Source organism: Plasmodium fragile (assembly GCF_000956335.1).
Source record: "Plasmodium fragile strain nilgiri unplaced genomic scaffold supercont1.11, whole genome shotgun sequence".
Classification (NCBI taxonomy): Eukaryota; Apicomplexa; class Aconoidasida; order Haemosporida; family Plasmodiidae; genus Plasmodium; species Plasmodium fragile.
Window position 1 is genome coordinate 354305 of NW_012192591.1, and position 15602 is coordinate 369906.

Consider the following 15602-nt stretch of genomic DNA (forward strand, 5'->3'; position numbering starts at 1 on the left):
CCTTAAGTTTTTTTTTTTTTTTTTTTTTTTTTTTTTTTTTTTTCATGATAGCTACGTGCACAGTGTATAGGTACACTCGGGAACAGCTTTTCCTTTTGTCTCTCCCCCGTTCGAAAAGTGTACAATCTAAAGGATTAAAAAAAAACAAAAATAAGGCAAAAAAAGAGCGCACCCAGGTGAGATGTTGGAAAGTGGACAAAACTAACCCACCCATCAGTAGCAGCTCATCAAAGTGCTACTCCAAATACCGCTCTGTTAGGGTTCTAGCGGGGAAGTCACAAGTGTGATGTAGAATGTGTCAAGAGACAGAGAGCCAAATTGGAATCGTTTTAAAACCTTTTTTCGAAACGTTCATTTTGTTAGAACCGCTTGAGATGATGTGCTAACCATTCCAAGGTGCTGGAAATGGGAATGCCACATGGGAAAAAAAAGGAAACCTTTTTGCTGCCTACCTGCTTAGTTGTAGAATGGTTCCCCGCATGCAGGTGGCGAGGCGGTAACTGAGTGTCATACGGGAAGATAATTCCCTACATACGCAGACGAAAATGCGTGTATGCGCATACGTGGCGGCACCGGGATGTTTACCCCAAATGAAAAAGGTCATTTCAAAAAAAAAAAAAAAAAAAACGCACGTCACGTATCTTCGTTCAAATCACCACATGCAAGTCATTTGCCAATTTTTTTTTTGTTTTTTGCATTATTGTGGTAAAGGGCATAGCAAATGGCAAAAAAAAATAATTGGCCAAGCATTAATACATAATAAGGACAAAGGCAAGTAATATTACATTACTAGGTTCTGTAGTGTAGTGGTTAGCACTGCAGACTCTGACTCTGCAAACCTGGGTTCGAATCCCAGCAGAACCTCTCGTATTGTTTTGTTATATAATTTTTATTTATTATGATTATTATTATTATATTATTGACGATATTGTGCTTGTGCCAGAATGAAATTATATTTTATTTTCCCCCTTACCAAAAATTATTTTAGCATATGCGGCGGGAAAAAAAATATCTCTTCTCAGCCATATTTTTATTTAACAAAATTCGTTCCTATTCCAGGGGCATGCGAAACACACGGTGACCCCACAGTTGGACGCATACGCCTACATATATTTATACACTCGCGTAGTATGTTTACTTTTTCCCCTTTTGAGTGAGGTATCCTCCAATCTCTTTTAACGCCTCAAAGGAGGGGAAAAAAAAAGAAGCACAAAATATCAAATTGGGGCGACTTTTTTTTTCCCTTTTTGTATTCCATCTTTGCGCATCATCGGTAGGAATAAAAAAATCTAAGATTGCATTTCTAAACTGTTTTGGAAGAAAAAAAAAAAAAAAAAAAACATCCTTTACTACATCTTTTTTGAAAATGAGAACATCCTGTCCGGGTCTTCTGATAGTTCAGGGTTTATGTTTATGTTTAGGGCAACCCGTTTTGTCCCTCTAAATGTCCCTTCTGCCGTTCGGGTGCCGCTGCCCACTTTTGCGAAGCTTCATTTGAGGGCGAAAAAGTCGAAAAAGACGAAAAAAGGGGAACCACTCCTTTTGTCACCACGCTCAAACGAAAGGGGAAGTATGCCAAACAGTAAACGCTCAAACGCATCCGTGCACCTTCCCAACAAAATGGAAAGACGATACCAATGCAGTGCCAGCCGTGAGGGGTAGACTTCCCCAAAATAGCATCATCCATTTTGTGAACAAAAATGGAAAGGTGGATTTTCCCATATGTAGAATTGCACAGCGCATGAGACGCCTCTCGGCTTCTCCAGGAGTGTGTGTGTGGGTAGGACCTAGGAACTAACTAGTTTAGCGGAACTAACTTTGTAAACCATCCTAGCAGGGTAGATAAGAAAACCTAACATGATAGGAAAAACAAATGCGAGAACAGGTGCGAACTGCCTTCGCCTCCTCTCAGTTCCCCTCGCATGCAAAGGAAAAAAAAAAAAAAAAAAAATGTGTACCGTGCTACAGTGAAAAAAAAAAAAAATAAATAATACGTAATAATCGCAAAGAAGCAGAAAAATATATTAGAAGTGATAACATGCTAATTCTAAAATGCTAGAAGCTTGAACGGGACAAATTTTAATTAAAAAAGTTAAGCACAGAATGCCCATCCCCCGGCTAGCCCCGCTTTTCTGTTTCTTCCCATTTCCTAATGTACCGCTCGCCCTACTAAATGAAGGAACACGAACGCGACGCGCCTGACACATTGCCTACCACACAGCTCGACGGAGAGCAGATCGCGTGACGCCGACCGGATCGCCTCTGACAAAGCGCAAATGAATCTTTACCTAAATGTGCTGCACGAAATAGAGGCGATTCTTCAAACGTGCAACGAAGACGTGTATCAAAAGGTTCGCAAAATAATCGAGTACATTCGAAAGAACTACAGGGAAGACCAGGAGGAGGTGGTCGCGCCGAAGAGAAGCAATGTTGCAAAGAAGAAGAGAGCCAATTCGAGGAGGCGAGATGAAAAAGACACGAGTGTTGCGAAGCAGCCGGAGAAACAACTGGCAACGAAGGTAGGAACGAAACTGACCACGAAACAGACGGCGAAACAGGCAGCAAAATTGACCGCCAAGCAGGGAGAAAACGCGAACAGTATAAAGAACTACTTCAAAGTAGTGAAGAGGGAACCTCCCTCTCCAAACCCGCATAATGCAGATACGCTAGCGGAGGATGTCAAGACGGAGGGATCGTGCGAAATGGAAAAGAAAAAAAACAAAAGCACTATTCCACTGATTAACACGTTTTTCTTCTACGGAAATTATAACATTATAATAATTATGTACTACATTATATGTAAAGTAAACCTTCATAATGAGGAGGACCTTTTTTCAAGTGAGAACCACCATGGGGGGGGAAGCCCAAATGGAGATGCCAAAGATTTCATAATTCATAGTAACAAAAGTGTTACACACATTATGTGTCCTCAACTGAAGGATAACGATGTGAAAGGATTGAACGAGCTGATGAAGGAAATTGGAAGGTACAAGTTAAACCGCCTTCACATATTCATTGTAGAAGCCTTTGACTCATTGAATTATCAATTTAGGAAAATGTTTATGGGCAAAATGAGCAAAAATAATAATAATATCATTTTCTTCCACAGCACTGTTTATTTGAATGATCTTCATTTGGACAATTGTCTATATGTGCGAATTCCCAAGCCAGACAAACTTTTATTCATTTCACATTTTTTACATTTGTGTGAAGATAAGTATAATATTGACATTCATCACAATAAGGACAGGAGGGACTACGTGGAAAATGTTATAAGCAGTTGCAACTACGACATTTCGCTCATACTCACCATGCTTTACTTTATTAAGCTTAATAATTTCCCGGAGTTAAAAAAAATTATTAAACTGATAGTCAACACAAATGTAAAAAAGCTAATTTGTATTATACACAAATGTGTCATTTCTAAAAATGCCCTCTTCATGATTAGAAATATTTTATATTCCATTTTATATACTTACAATTTTGACATGCACAATTTTTTGACTGTCTTTTGCAAACAATTGATTTCATTCCACAAAAATGATGATAATTATAAGAAGGAAATTTTTTCCTTGTTTTCAGAATATAGCTATTATGCTTCCTTACATGACAATAATATTTGTTCCTTGGAGAGCCTCGCTTCTAAAGTGATTCTCCTTGAACAAAAGTACATCACCACGTTGAACCCTAGTTACCTCACTTCCGAGGACAAGGACGAATTGAGTACTAGCTTTCAGTCCGAGCTCGAGTCACAGCAGCAAGCCCGGGAATCCACCTACACGGACCACACCACCCCGGGGGAGATCCTCCTGCCGCCGCAACCCTAACCCCTAACCGTAGCGCAAGTGCAGCGGTAAAAGCAGCCACCACCGCAATGGTAATCGCAACGACAATCGCAACGACAATCGCAACGACAATCGCAACTGCAACCGCAAATGGAACTTCTAACGAGGAGAACACTAAACAGAATTGACTAATTATTCAAACGGTTCACAAAATAGCCAAATGGAGGAAAAAAGAAAAAAAAAAAAACGCATTCATACATACATGCACACACAGGAGCGTGTACTTTAAAAACGTCTTCAGTCTTCACTTCAGCTCTTGCGCGAAGAGAAGGGCGAAGGAAAAATAGGATGACACGCTCGCCTCACACGAGCCATGCCTTCGTCGAATCCAATTAGAATACGCGCAAAGGGCGTTAAAAATATTGGGGGCATTCCTATCTGCGCAGACATATGAACACACATGCGCATGTAATGCCCCAAACGGATGCTCGCGTAAAGCGAGTTAGATTAATTTTTATTTTTTTATACAAAAAAAAAGATACACATTTTTGACACGCAAAAAATGCCCCTTTGTTTTTTCATTCCTTGTTTTGTGCCCACGAATTATGGGAGGCGCCTGCGTTGGAAGAAAAGCATGAAGAAGCACTACGGCTCACTTCTAACTTATAACTTCGCATATGGCACTTCACCCCGTGTGGCGCAGCAGAGCAGCATAAACACTCGCTTCTCCACCTAACTGCTAATATTTTCCAAGACTAATCATTTTCGTACGCCATTCGAATCTTCTTCTTGCCTACAAGTGGGGGGGAAAATGGAAGGGGAAATGTAAACCACATATGGTGTGAAAAGACAGGGGGCGGATATGCTCAGAAGCCATTCCTTCCTCCCCGTTGGGAGCATTCCATCAGAGCACGCAACACGCAACAGGCAGCAGCTGCATGAATGACATGCTCTCGCTTCCCCTGGTGTCTATAACACGTTTACATATTTGGCGCATGAATTTGCCTACCCTTCTTGCCGCCTGCCTTGGTGCTCCTCTTCTTCGTGAAGCTTCCATCGAACTCCTCCACTTCGTCTTCATCAAAGAGCTTCCCTTCCTCCTGGAGAGTCCTGATGTGATCGTCGTCCACGTACTCCTTCTCGAATTTCTGCTTCCTTTTCGCTTTCCTCGCTCGGGGCTCGTCCTCCACATGTTCATCCTCTTCCTCCTCATCGTCTTCCCCTTCTTCATCATCTTCATCATCGTCGTCTTCCTCATCGAATTCTTCTTCCTCTTCATCATCATCATCCTCATCATCCTCGTCTTCTTCCTCATCATCATCCTCGTCTTCTTCCTCATCATCATCCTCGTCTTCTTCCTCATCATCATCCTCGTGTTCTTCCTCTTCATCATCATTGTCTTCATCATCGTCCTCATCATCGTCGTCATCTTCTCCCTCATCGTCTTCGTCGTCATCATTCTCTTCTTCTTCTTCCTCCTCTTCCTCCTGCTTCTCTAGCTGCTGCTTCTTCTTCTTCTTCACGCGTTGCGTGTCCTCCACCTCGTCGAACAGCTTGGCCAACTCGGAGTCCTTATTTTTAACCTTCTTTTTTGGGGTCAAGAATTTATACAAATTACCATACACCCCACTATTGAGCCGGTTGAGCAATTCTTTTTCAACATTATTTAAAATGTTTGCTGCTTTAAGAGCTTTATTTTCTCGGGTCCTATCCCTTCTTTCTGTTTTCTTTTTAATGGGAACCAATTTTACTTGTTTTTGCAAAATTAATTTTCTACTTCGTTTTAAAATCTCTTTCATGCGTACATATCTCTTCATGCATTTTTTTATTTGTTTTATATTGTGGGTGTATTTCATTTCTTTATAAATAGCATTGAATGCTTCCTTTTTGTTTTGACTTAGTTGGAGTCTGGTCCAGAGGGAGCTCGGAAGGTGGGCCCTCTCCGGGTACTTTAAGTATAAATAAATTTCTCCCTTTTCTAGGATGACTGTTCCGTAGACACTATTACTTAGAGGACAGTTCACTTTAGTACATAGACCTGTAACATTATATTCATTCATGCAGAACATTTGCGTCTGCGTTTTTTTCTTAAATGAGCATTTTCCCTTGCCCAGGATTTCCCACGTTATCGTGTCGTCATTCATTTTGGCTTCTCTTTCTTCAAGCGGTGTAACGTGACAAAAAAATTGCAAATCAGTTTCTTCTTTTTCTTCTTCGCCCCAGCTTTCAAGCGCTACCCACACGTGGTGAAACGGACGAGCGCACGCAAAACGGTAGATTCGTCCTACCTCTCTTTTGTTGCAGCATGCGATATGGATGCGTAATCTATATTTATGTATAGATTAGCTGGTGACAAATTATTTCCATCTCATAATTAGATACATATTATGGCTTGGGGTCCACACGACGGATTCGCTTTTTTTTTTTTTTTCTTCTCGTTTATTCCCTTTTATAATAGTTAATTACGTCCGTTTAAAAACAGTGCCCTCTTGAACAAGAGCACAACTTGGGGGGCATGACTGTGGTCTCTACCAATCTTAGAAGGTGCCATTCGCCCACAGGAATATGTTTTGTATGTTGTATCTTTATATGCGCGCCTTCTACAGTAGTAACTCTGTATTGGTATATACAAACCTTTCACTTTTTTTTTTTTTTTTTTTTCCTCTTTGAAAAAAATGCTCATCTCCTTTATGAAGGCGCATTTATTTCTTTATTTTTTCCCCAGCAAAAAACAAATCGCGAGCTCGGGATTACCCATTCATAGTGCAGTGTTACATAAAAATAAAATATTGCGCTTTTTTATTTTTAGTACATCTATAAAATATGCACCGCGCAATTTCCTGTTGCTTCTTTTTTTATCAACCTGGGGGGAGAACAAAAATACCTCAGTGCTTTCAGAAATGAACTTGTACAAAAAATCTACATAGGAATTTATGTACCACTGGGGGAAAGGCGGCTTTTTTTTTTTTTTTTCCTGGCCAGTTGGGAAGAATACAATTTGAATTCTCCGTTGCAGGTTGAAGGGATGCGAGACTGCAGCTTAACACTACCAATTGAGGAAAGCAAAATTTGGTGCCACCCCTTTGACGGGGGTGAGTCGGAAATTTTTTCCGCGTTACAAAATGGCGTTTTTTTTTTTCACGTGGGCGCAAAGAACTAAAAATGATGCGTAAAACTTAAAGGCGTGTTATAATACCAGTGGCATATTTCCAAATGGCCTACATGTAGAGGGGCGTACTGCAGATACGTGTACGGTGTTGCCCCGCTTGGCTGATATGTCTCATTTGCAATGTCGCTTGAGAGTAAATCGAAAAAGACAAAATCGCAAAATGTTCACAGGGGGGTGTTGCCATCTATAACTGCATTTTACCAAACGGGTTGAAAATTTTTAATTATATATAAAAAAAAAAGTACACCAAAAAGAAGAACAACATACGCGACGTGACCCCTAAATGTAAGCTTGTAAGTGTGAACAACCGCGCGCTATTACTAAGAAGTCGTGACTTAGGCAGCGCCTCCGCCCCCTCCTCATGGTTATTTTAAAATTGAGCTTTCATTCAGTTGGCAAACAAAATAAATAAGCATGTAAGGAATATAACACATGCGATTGAGCAAAATTACGAATTAAAAAAAAAAAAAATGAAAAAAAAAAAAAAACGAATTCGCGCATTCATTTGAGTGTCTGTGCACATGTGCACTTGTTTAATTCTGTTTTTTTTTTTTTTTTTTTTTGTTTACCACATGCAAAGTGGCTAAAATGTGTGGCGACAAAGAGCAACAACGTGAAGTAGAGAAGCTAACGCGAGTGGTCGTTCATACAAAGGAGCATGTACACACGTTACAACTCTGTGCAGATTAATTTGACATTGATTAATTTATCATGTGCTATCGCACGGGGGGGGGGACAAAAAAAAAGCCAATGGGACAGTTATAAAAATGCGAATTCGCAGTAATGACGAAATGGGATGTGGTTTGTTAGGGGCACGCGGAAAATTGGATCGTCTCCTACCTCTATCTATACACCGCATGTGCTCAGTCACGTGTGTCTACTGCAATTATCCGATCGCTTCTCAATCTTCGCCTTCTTCGCGGAACCCTTCTGCCGTTGATAATTTTGTTTTCTCTTAATTCTGCGTGAAATTTTTTCTGGATCTTCTTCGGGGAGTCCAAATACCCTCAACAAACTTGCGCGCACGCATTCAGGACAGTTCTGCAATTTTTGTGAAGAGGTATATTATGAACAGCGGGCGAAGGAAAGCGCACAAGCAAACAGGAACTCCGTGTTTTTTCCTCAACAAATGACTCTGTGTGATAGCCCGCTCTGTGTGTGCATAACAGCAGATCGCCTCTCTTCCCCTGGACACAAACTTACCCTAACATTCTTTTCGCTCTTTATTTCCGACTCGTTAATTTTGGGGTAGTTCCTTAAAATTCGAATGAAGCCTTTATCGTCCCCGCATATGATGGTCTGAGGAAAAATTAAAACAAAAAATTTTTTTGCGCTCACAAATGTGTACTCTGTTGTCGTTTCCATGTAGAGGTGAAAATAAAGCGACAGGTTCTCTCCTAAAGGTATAAGTTTGGTAATCCACGTGGACGTATATCCGTCTAGTCGCCTGCACAGGATTGTACTGCACCCCACCCGTGACCACTTCTCCACTGCGCGAAATGGCCATACCGTCATGGAGCTATTCGAGGCAAGGACCTCCACGGAATTCCCACACACACTCTCAGATGTATAATTCAGAAATTCGCCGTCACGTAACGAAAAAAATAAAAGGGCACCAAAATCAAAACTTTCCCCACTTATATTATTCTTTAATTTTTCATCTTGGATATTATTTTTTAGTATTCTGGTTTTAAATATTTCGCTTCTGTCCCTTGTACTCATGCGCATGTTTCTCGTGGCGATATCGCGTGCCTCTGCTCTCGTCGTGTTCGCACAATCTGAATAATTGAAAAAGCTTTCACACAGCCTTATCCGCTGTAGTCTGCTCGAGCTGTATAGGCACAGGATCTCCGCCATCAAGCTGTGGTTGCACAAGTCCGGGTCTCTCAAACCTGCCAACAGGGGGGCAGAAAAAAAAAAAACATGGGGCGGGAGCCACGAGGTGCGTTTGGGATGTAACAATGTAATGCACATAGGTGGATGTAGATGTGTACGGACAAGCAGGATATGATATTTGTCCCCTTTTCAAAGGGTGGAGAAGAAAACACACCTGGGACATGAATGGCATACATCTTCTTCAGAACACTTGCGTCCAACTCCCAAAATTCTATCAAGTCCCACGATATTGTAAAGAACTTTTTGCTTATCTGGGGAGGGGGAGGAATATAAAAAAAAAAATAAATAAATAAATAATTCCACACCCTGCTACATTACACGTAGGTTATATCTACCCACAAATTAAAAACAAAATTGTTCGATCTTCTTTTAACACTTGACACGAAATTTTTTAAAGCACAATGTACTCTCGCAACGCGCGCATGCTCGCATTTATGTGTGTGTGTATATCCATGCGTGCAAATATGTATATGAACTTCACCTGGTTGTGGTACACCTTTCCATTTATGGGGGATGGATGCTAAAGGAAGATGTGAACGGGGACAAAAATTCGTATAAGCAGCGTCTTATGGGAAAGAGAAAAAAACTGCAACAGGGATAGGGGAACATACAGGTTAGGGCTGCGCTCGGCATGCCACCTTGCGTAATCACCTCTCCCCAACAGACACCCCCCCTGCACATGTACTCATTCCAATTCCTTACATCGTAAAATACAAAAGCCGTGGGCTGGAACGTGTATGTGTTTTTAACCTTCTGTCTTGTCTTCTTCAACAAGTCGTAAATGCGTAGCGAGGATCCCTCCTGCTTTATCTAAAAAGGTAAAAAAAAAAAAGGAGCGGTCCGTGTTTGTCCATATGATGCCAACACAAACGGAGTGAAGTTCAGAAAAAGCACTAAGCACATGGAAGGGATGGACAATTCAAATAATAGAAATATAAACCTTCTGTAGATATATATGTGACGGTAGTGGCCACACCAGCCGCCACCCACTCGAGCGCATTACCAATAGCTTCGAAATGAGCAGCTCCAGGAATTGCATTTCCTTTCTTGGCAAAATCGATATGGTCGTTTCGACCTGTTGTGGAAGGTAAAAAAGGAGTAGGGAAAAGATTTCCAATTTAGCATTCCCCATGTAGCACTCCAATTTTTTGAGCATACAACCAAGTATATATACACATGCAGAGAAGTGTGAATTTCCCGAAAGGCATAACATCGGGACATACAAGTCTCTCTCCATTCTCTATGTCAAACAAGGCCAAAGGAATGGTGTTATTTATGGGTTGCTTAAACATGGCCACCAATCCGTCCGAAACTCTGCAAAAAAAAAAAAAAAAGAAGAAGAAGAAGTATGAGGTGCTGTTTTCCTTTTTAATGATGGGTGGGAGGAAGTATACATAAAACAGTGCAATTCTATGCCTATGTCGATATGTTGTTTTTTTGTTTCCCTTTTGGGGCATGCACATATTTCTTCACATTGCATCCCGCCTGCTATATATGCACACATGTGTGTTCACCACAGATGCACAGGATGACATAAAGAAACAGCTCCCCCACGTTTTACCCACCTGATTTCCTGAAATTCTTCTTCTATTTCAAACACCTGCTCATATGTCCGCATGTCCCAAAAGGTGTACGAGTTGGTGTTTAGGTTAGCAGCTCCTATTCGTCCGTTTGTCTCTTCGAGGGGGAGGACAAAAATGGAGTCGCCATAAGAACATGAATCCGCTTGTTTTCGTAGGTAGAGGAGGCAACATAAAAATGCGTTGTAAGCGTGTCTCCACCTTCATCCATGTACGCATCCACGCCCCACATGGGTATGGCCAAACCCACGCTCATCGAGACGTCCTGTTCCCATGTTCGTACCGCAGAATTCAAAGAAGGCAGGGTGACTCAGAATGACCTTTTCTGTAAAGGGGAAAAAAAAAAATTTAAACAAGGGAGGTTTGGGGGCATGCACCTCTGCGATATGTTTTTCGCTCCCCATTTTGCTTCCCGCCGTGGTCGTGAAGACAGGGGGTTACCGAACAGGGTGCCAAGTTTAGACGAGTCCGTTCTTCCTATCCTCAGGTCCTGTTGGCGGGGGAAAAAAAAAAAAAAAAAAAAAAAAAACAATCGGCATGTAACTACACAATTTGCCACACATGGATATAATGTCGCCAGATCTCATCGTTAGTGAGCACGCTTGTCTACTCTCCCACTTACACAGCAATCGATCACTTTGCACTGCAGGTGTGCCGGGAAAGACGCGTACGCCACGATCAGGGTATTGTTGTACGAATTGTGGACAATGGTATGGACGACTGAATAACTGCTCGGGTTAATTTCGCACAAGAATTTCCCATTCACGACATCATAAGCCCTAGATATTCCAGAAATTAACAAAACAACGATCACATCGTTCGCCAAAACGATTTCCTTAATTGGAGACCGTTCAACCCCAAAGCTATTAACAGGCATGTTCTCATATATGTCAATTATTTTTATCGTCTTGTAATTGCAGCATATGTTTTTCTGAATCACTTTGCTTTTATTTATTTTCGAGGACAAACTTCTTGGAATATTATTTCCATATTTTTTGCGTTCCTTCATATACTCCAACATTTGCGAAACAAATCAAGTCTTATAAAAAAAAGAAGAAGCAAAGGGGAAAAGGAAAAGGAACAGGAGAGATAGGAAAATTGGTTTATAAGGAAATAAAAAAGGGGAGTAATACATACGACAAGGGGTAGATTAATGTATGTGGGAGTGGTTATATAACGATGCACCACTCATTCGAAATATGCCTCCCTGGGTGAAAGCTCCCCATATATATGTATATATATATGTATATGCGTGTGATGCTATTCGAAGCTAAGACAACGCTGTTGTGGGGAAGTGGGGACAGAGAGGAGGTTGCACAGACTGCAGCGTGTCCTTGCGAGTCGTTATTGTTTGTCTATCCGGAAACAATTCAGACGCGAAGAGGTGGAGACGGGAAGAAGTGCAGAAACGAAGAAATGAAGAAACGAAAAAACGAAAAAACGAACAAAAAGAATAGGACATTTCCACGTGCCCCAAAGGAACATACCCACGGTACCACAAATGAACCACGTAGAACAAACAAATAATTTCACAAAAACATTCTTGTGACATAAAATACTTTAAAATGACAATTAAAAATTAAGGCCAACATTAAAAAGGAGGGGGCGCTGTCGCGTGAATATAAAAGCCATGGTGCGCAAGTAAACCACCCTGGCGCATGCTCTCATTTATGCGTGCAGGTGGCACACTGGCGGTTTTGCATGCAGGTATGCGTACATACAACCGCGTAAGCCTGGGGGCGACTTGCGTAAAACACCACAGGGGGGACACGCCAAAAAAAAAAAAAAAAAACAAAGCAAGGACAACCCCACAGATAATTAACAATTGGTGGCTTCAAAAAAAAAAAAAAAAGAGTTGTACAACTGCGCAAACATAGAAAGGTGGGGGGGTTATGTCCCCTCAAATAAATTGGGGACGAGCAAAACGAAATATATTTGTGCATAGAGATAGCAGCACAAAGTACACCCACATGTTGACATTAAATATACACACTCATGACCTCCTTCAGGGGTGTTAGAACCAAAAGTGTACTCCCTACGTGGGGGCACGTTTGACGGAAGGAGGGTTACGAAGTGCATGCGTGTTGTGCATACATATGCGCACGTGTGTTCACGCTGAAAGAATAACTGGGCTACTATGTTTTTATTATCTACACAGGAGGACAGTCATCTGCGTTTTCTTTATTTATTTCTCTTTCATTCATTCCTTTTTTTTTTTTTTTTTAAGCAATACATGCATCCTATCTTGTCCTGTAATAATCATCTCTAAGAGGTTTTTTTTCATGTATCATTTTTTTTTTTTTATGCTTTTTTTATAGACACACTTTCTTTTTCCTATTACGTTGTTTTGCTTGAGGAAGACCAAATGAGTGCGAAAAAACGGAAAAAAAACAAGGCAGCACATTTCAACATAGCCTATTCGTGTGTACGTACTTTAAAATAAAAAAAGAGAATCTGACAAAATAACGTTTCATAATGAGCAGGCAATTCCCAATCTGAACAGAACAAACCAAACATTTTTTTTTTTTTTTTTTTATTTCTCCCCCCTTTAAGCAGCGAAATGAAGAGGTGATTTAATAATAGTGCGGACAAGAATACAACACCCCAGTGAGGATGTACCATGCTCCCAACGGAGGTGTCCTCATAAGCCCATTAACCGCTTCGCTTCACTATTCAACGGAAGTGCCTCTCAACCCCGCGCAGACATTGCGCTTGACGTGGCCACTGCAAATGCGAAAAAAGCTCCACCCCATACATGTGTAGCCATTTTGCGCCCATCAAAAGGAGAAAAAAAAAAAAAAAAAACAGCAATTCCCAATTGACACACCCGAGTGAATATATTCAAACGTAGAATCACACGGAGGGTGATAACACGATGGTACATCCAACAGAGGGAACAAAAAAAAAAAAAGAAAAAAAAAAATTGCCACTGAAACAATGACAAGCGAAGAAAAGGCCACACGAAAGAACACAAAATGAATAGGTCACTTGGGGCCATTATCATACTTACCATAAAATTGTGCATACTATGGGCTGTTGACCGAAGTTGTAGTGCCAGTAGTGGTGACCACATGAGGATAAACTGGAAGGAAAGAAGAAAAAGGACCCCACTGCAGGTTTTCCCCTCAGAAAGAAAAAAACATTCAACGCATAAATGTGCACACAGAAAAGAAATGTACATATGGAGCCTCGCCCAACACACAAAAGGGGAGAAGAGTAAAAGAAACATACCCACTTACAAATGCATGAAACTGAATGCTGCTAGAAAAAAAATAAATGCAACGGAGACACAAAAAGAATGTAACACACAAAATGACTTGGAAACCTTTTTAATAGTAGACGGGTCTTCCATTTTATTTAAAAATTTTTTCGGAATGCCATACTTGAAAAATGAAAGTGAAATAAATTTAAGTACAATATATGGTTTTATCCAATCATTAAATAAAGTGTACAAATTGTTTTGTCCATCCTACGTGGTGATCGTTTTTGACTCCAAGACATCAAATGATGAAAAAAAAAAAATTTACGCAAAGTATAAAATTATGAGAAAGAAAAATCCTGAAGAATTGTATGAACAACTCAAACTAGTGAGCGATTTTTGTGACCTGATTGGAATTAAAACTGTTAACTCCACGGATGTAGAAAGTGATAACTACATTGCAGGCATTGTGGATAGTATCAATAATACACTTAGGGAAGGAAATACTCCGTACTATTCCTCAACAAATGGTGCAGAAATGGCTACACAAAAAAAATTCAGAGTGATTGTCGTCTCGAGTGATAAAGACCTCCTGCAGCTTCTCGAATACAATGATGATTCTCACAACAACATGAATATAACCATATGCCAACCGAATAGAAAATACAGACTGGTTGACGCCAGTACGTTTGTCCAGGAGCATAATTTATTGCCTGCTCAATACAGTGATTACCTCATAATGGCTGGAGACAAAACGGATGGAATTGCGGGGATCCCAAATATAGGTGATAAGACTAGCAAGTATTTGCTTAAACAATTTCACACCATTGATAATATTTTGAAGAACCTACATAACCTTCCTGAAAAATTGCATGCAATTTTCCTTAACAATGTAGAAAATATTAACATGTTCAGAAAACTTATAAAGCTCAAATGTGAGACGCACCAGTCGTTGGTGTTAAGTCAGTACAGACAGGGCAGCATCAAGGACTTTGAGCGATTTCAAACTATCTTGGACAAATATTCCCTTCACAAGTTGATAAAAAAAACGGTCCTTGTGAATTACGACGGGGCGAAGGCGTAAGGGGGAGGGAGCGGCCTGCGCTTAACATGCGCGTGTGTAATGATGTGTAGTGATCGTCCTGTGCTGGAATTTTTTTTTTTTCCGCTCCCGCGCTCCCCGCGAATTCCCCCTTTGGCGCCTTTTTTTTCGTTTTTTTGTTTTTTTTTTTTTTTTTTTTTGTGTAATGTTCATGGCGCACGCGCCGCACCTATCACATTCCCCCCTCATTTGGGCACCCCCCTCTTGGTGTAAAAGTGTCCACATAGGTACACGTTCTTCCGCTCATTTTGGCTCGATTTGGCTATACTTGCCTCGCGTTTTTTTTACACCTCCCCTTTCCCCTTTACAAAAGCAAACTATGGTAAATGTGCCATTCGTTTTTGTGCCCTGTACACACATATAGACGAGCACTCCGCACATCCCATTGAGATACCGGAGGGTATTTATCCTTCCTTCTCCTCCTAGCTGCTTCGCGAGCAGTTCTGCTGGGCATTCCAGCGTAATGGCATAATTGGAGTTATGCTGTATGAGACAGAGGCACTGATTGTTTTTTTCCCTGCATAGTCAGCTATTCGTATGCATACCCGTGAGGTACGGATTACGCACAGACTACACACTGTCCACCCACGGTGAATCTGTTTGCCTCACCCTGCACTCGTTCCTCTCTACACATTGCGGTGTACTTCTTCCTAATTGACATGGACCACTTCTGACTCTCTTTAGCGTGGACCCTGTAGACTAAGTAGGCTGGTTTGTCTTCGCACTTGTTCATGCGGCTAGGGGTGTTACAGGTCACATACGACCACGTGGGATGTTCATCCTTCCTCCGCTGCCCCATTTCGTTACCCCATTTCGCTGCCCCATTTCGCTGCCCCATTTCGCTGCCCCATTTCGCTGCCCCATTTCGCTG

General features: G+C 41.1%; 4 protein-coding genes and 1 non-coding gene across 5 annotated transcripts; 3 read left to right on the plus strand and 2 right to left on the minus strand.

Annotated features, from left to right (window-relative positions):
* The first annotated feature begins 792 nt into the window (after positions 1 to 792).
* AK88_01333 lies at positions 793 to 864 on the plus strand. The gene has a single exon. It is a non-coding gene; the product is annotated as a tRNA-Gln (tRNA).
* Positions 865 to 2276: 1412 nt separating this feature from the next.
* On the plus strand, positions 2277 to 3827 carry AK88_01334 (uncharacterized protein; the record flags this gene model as incomplete). The annotated part of the gene is made up of 1 exon (XM_012478969.1): positions 2277 to 3827. The coding sequence occupies one exon, from the start codon at positions 2277 to 2279 to the stop codon at positions 3825 to 3827; it is 1551 nt and encodes a 516-aa protein (XP_012334392.1).
* A 713-nt stretch (positions 3828 to 4540) lies between these two features.
* AK88_01335 (uncharacterized protein) lies at positions 4541 to 5929 on the minus strand (the record flags this gene model as incomplete). Its single annotated transcript, XM_012478970.1, has 2 exons — positions 4541 to 4578; positions 4795 to 5929. The coding sequence occupies 2 exons, from the start codon at positions 5927 to 5929 to the stop codon at positions 4541 to 4543; spliced, it is 1173 nt and encodes a 390-aa protein (XP_012334393.1).
* A 1892-nt stretch (positions 5930 to 7821) lies between these two features.
* On the minus strand, positions 7822 to 11451 carry AK88_01336 (uncharacterized protein; the record flags this gene model as incomplete). Its single annotated transcript, XM_012478971.1, has 12 exons — positions 7822 to 7995; positions 8158 to 8253; positions 8464 to 8846; positions 9005 to 9101; positions 9332 to 9370; positions 9553 to 9660; positions 9854 to 9925; positions 10074 to 10164; positions 10416 to 10527; positions 10714 to 10755; positions 10872 to 10920; positions 11053 to 11451. The coding sequence occupies 12 exons, from the start codon at positions 11449 to 11451 to the stop codon at positions 7822 to 7824; spliced, it is 1662 nt and encodes a 553-aa protein (XP_012334394.1).
* Positions 11452 to 13405: 1954 nt separating this feature from the next.
* AK88_01337 (uncharacterized protein) lies at positions 13406 to 14713 on the plus strand (the record flags this gene model as incomplete). The annotated part of the gene is made up of 1 exon (XM_012478972.1): positions 13406 to 14713. One exon carries the CDS (start codon positions 13406 to 13408, stop codon positions 14711 to 14713), a length of 1308 nt encoding a protein of 435 aa, XP_012334395.1.
* Between the last annotated feature and the right edge of the window lie 889 nt (positions 14714 to 15602).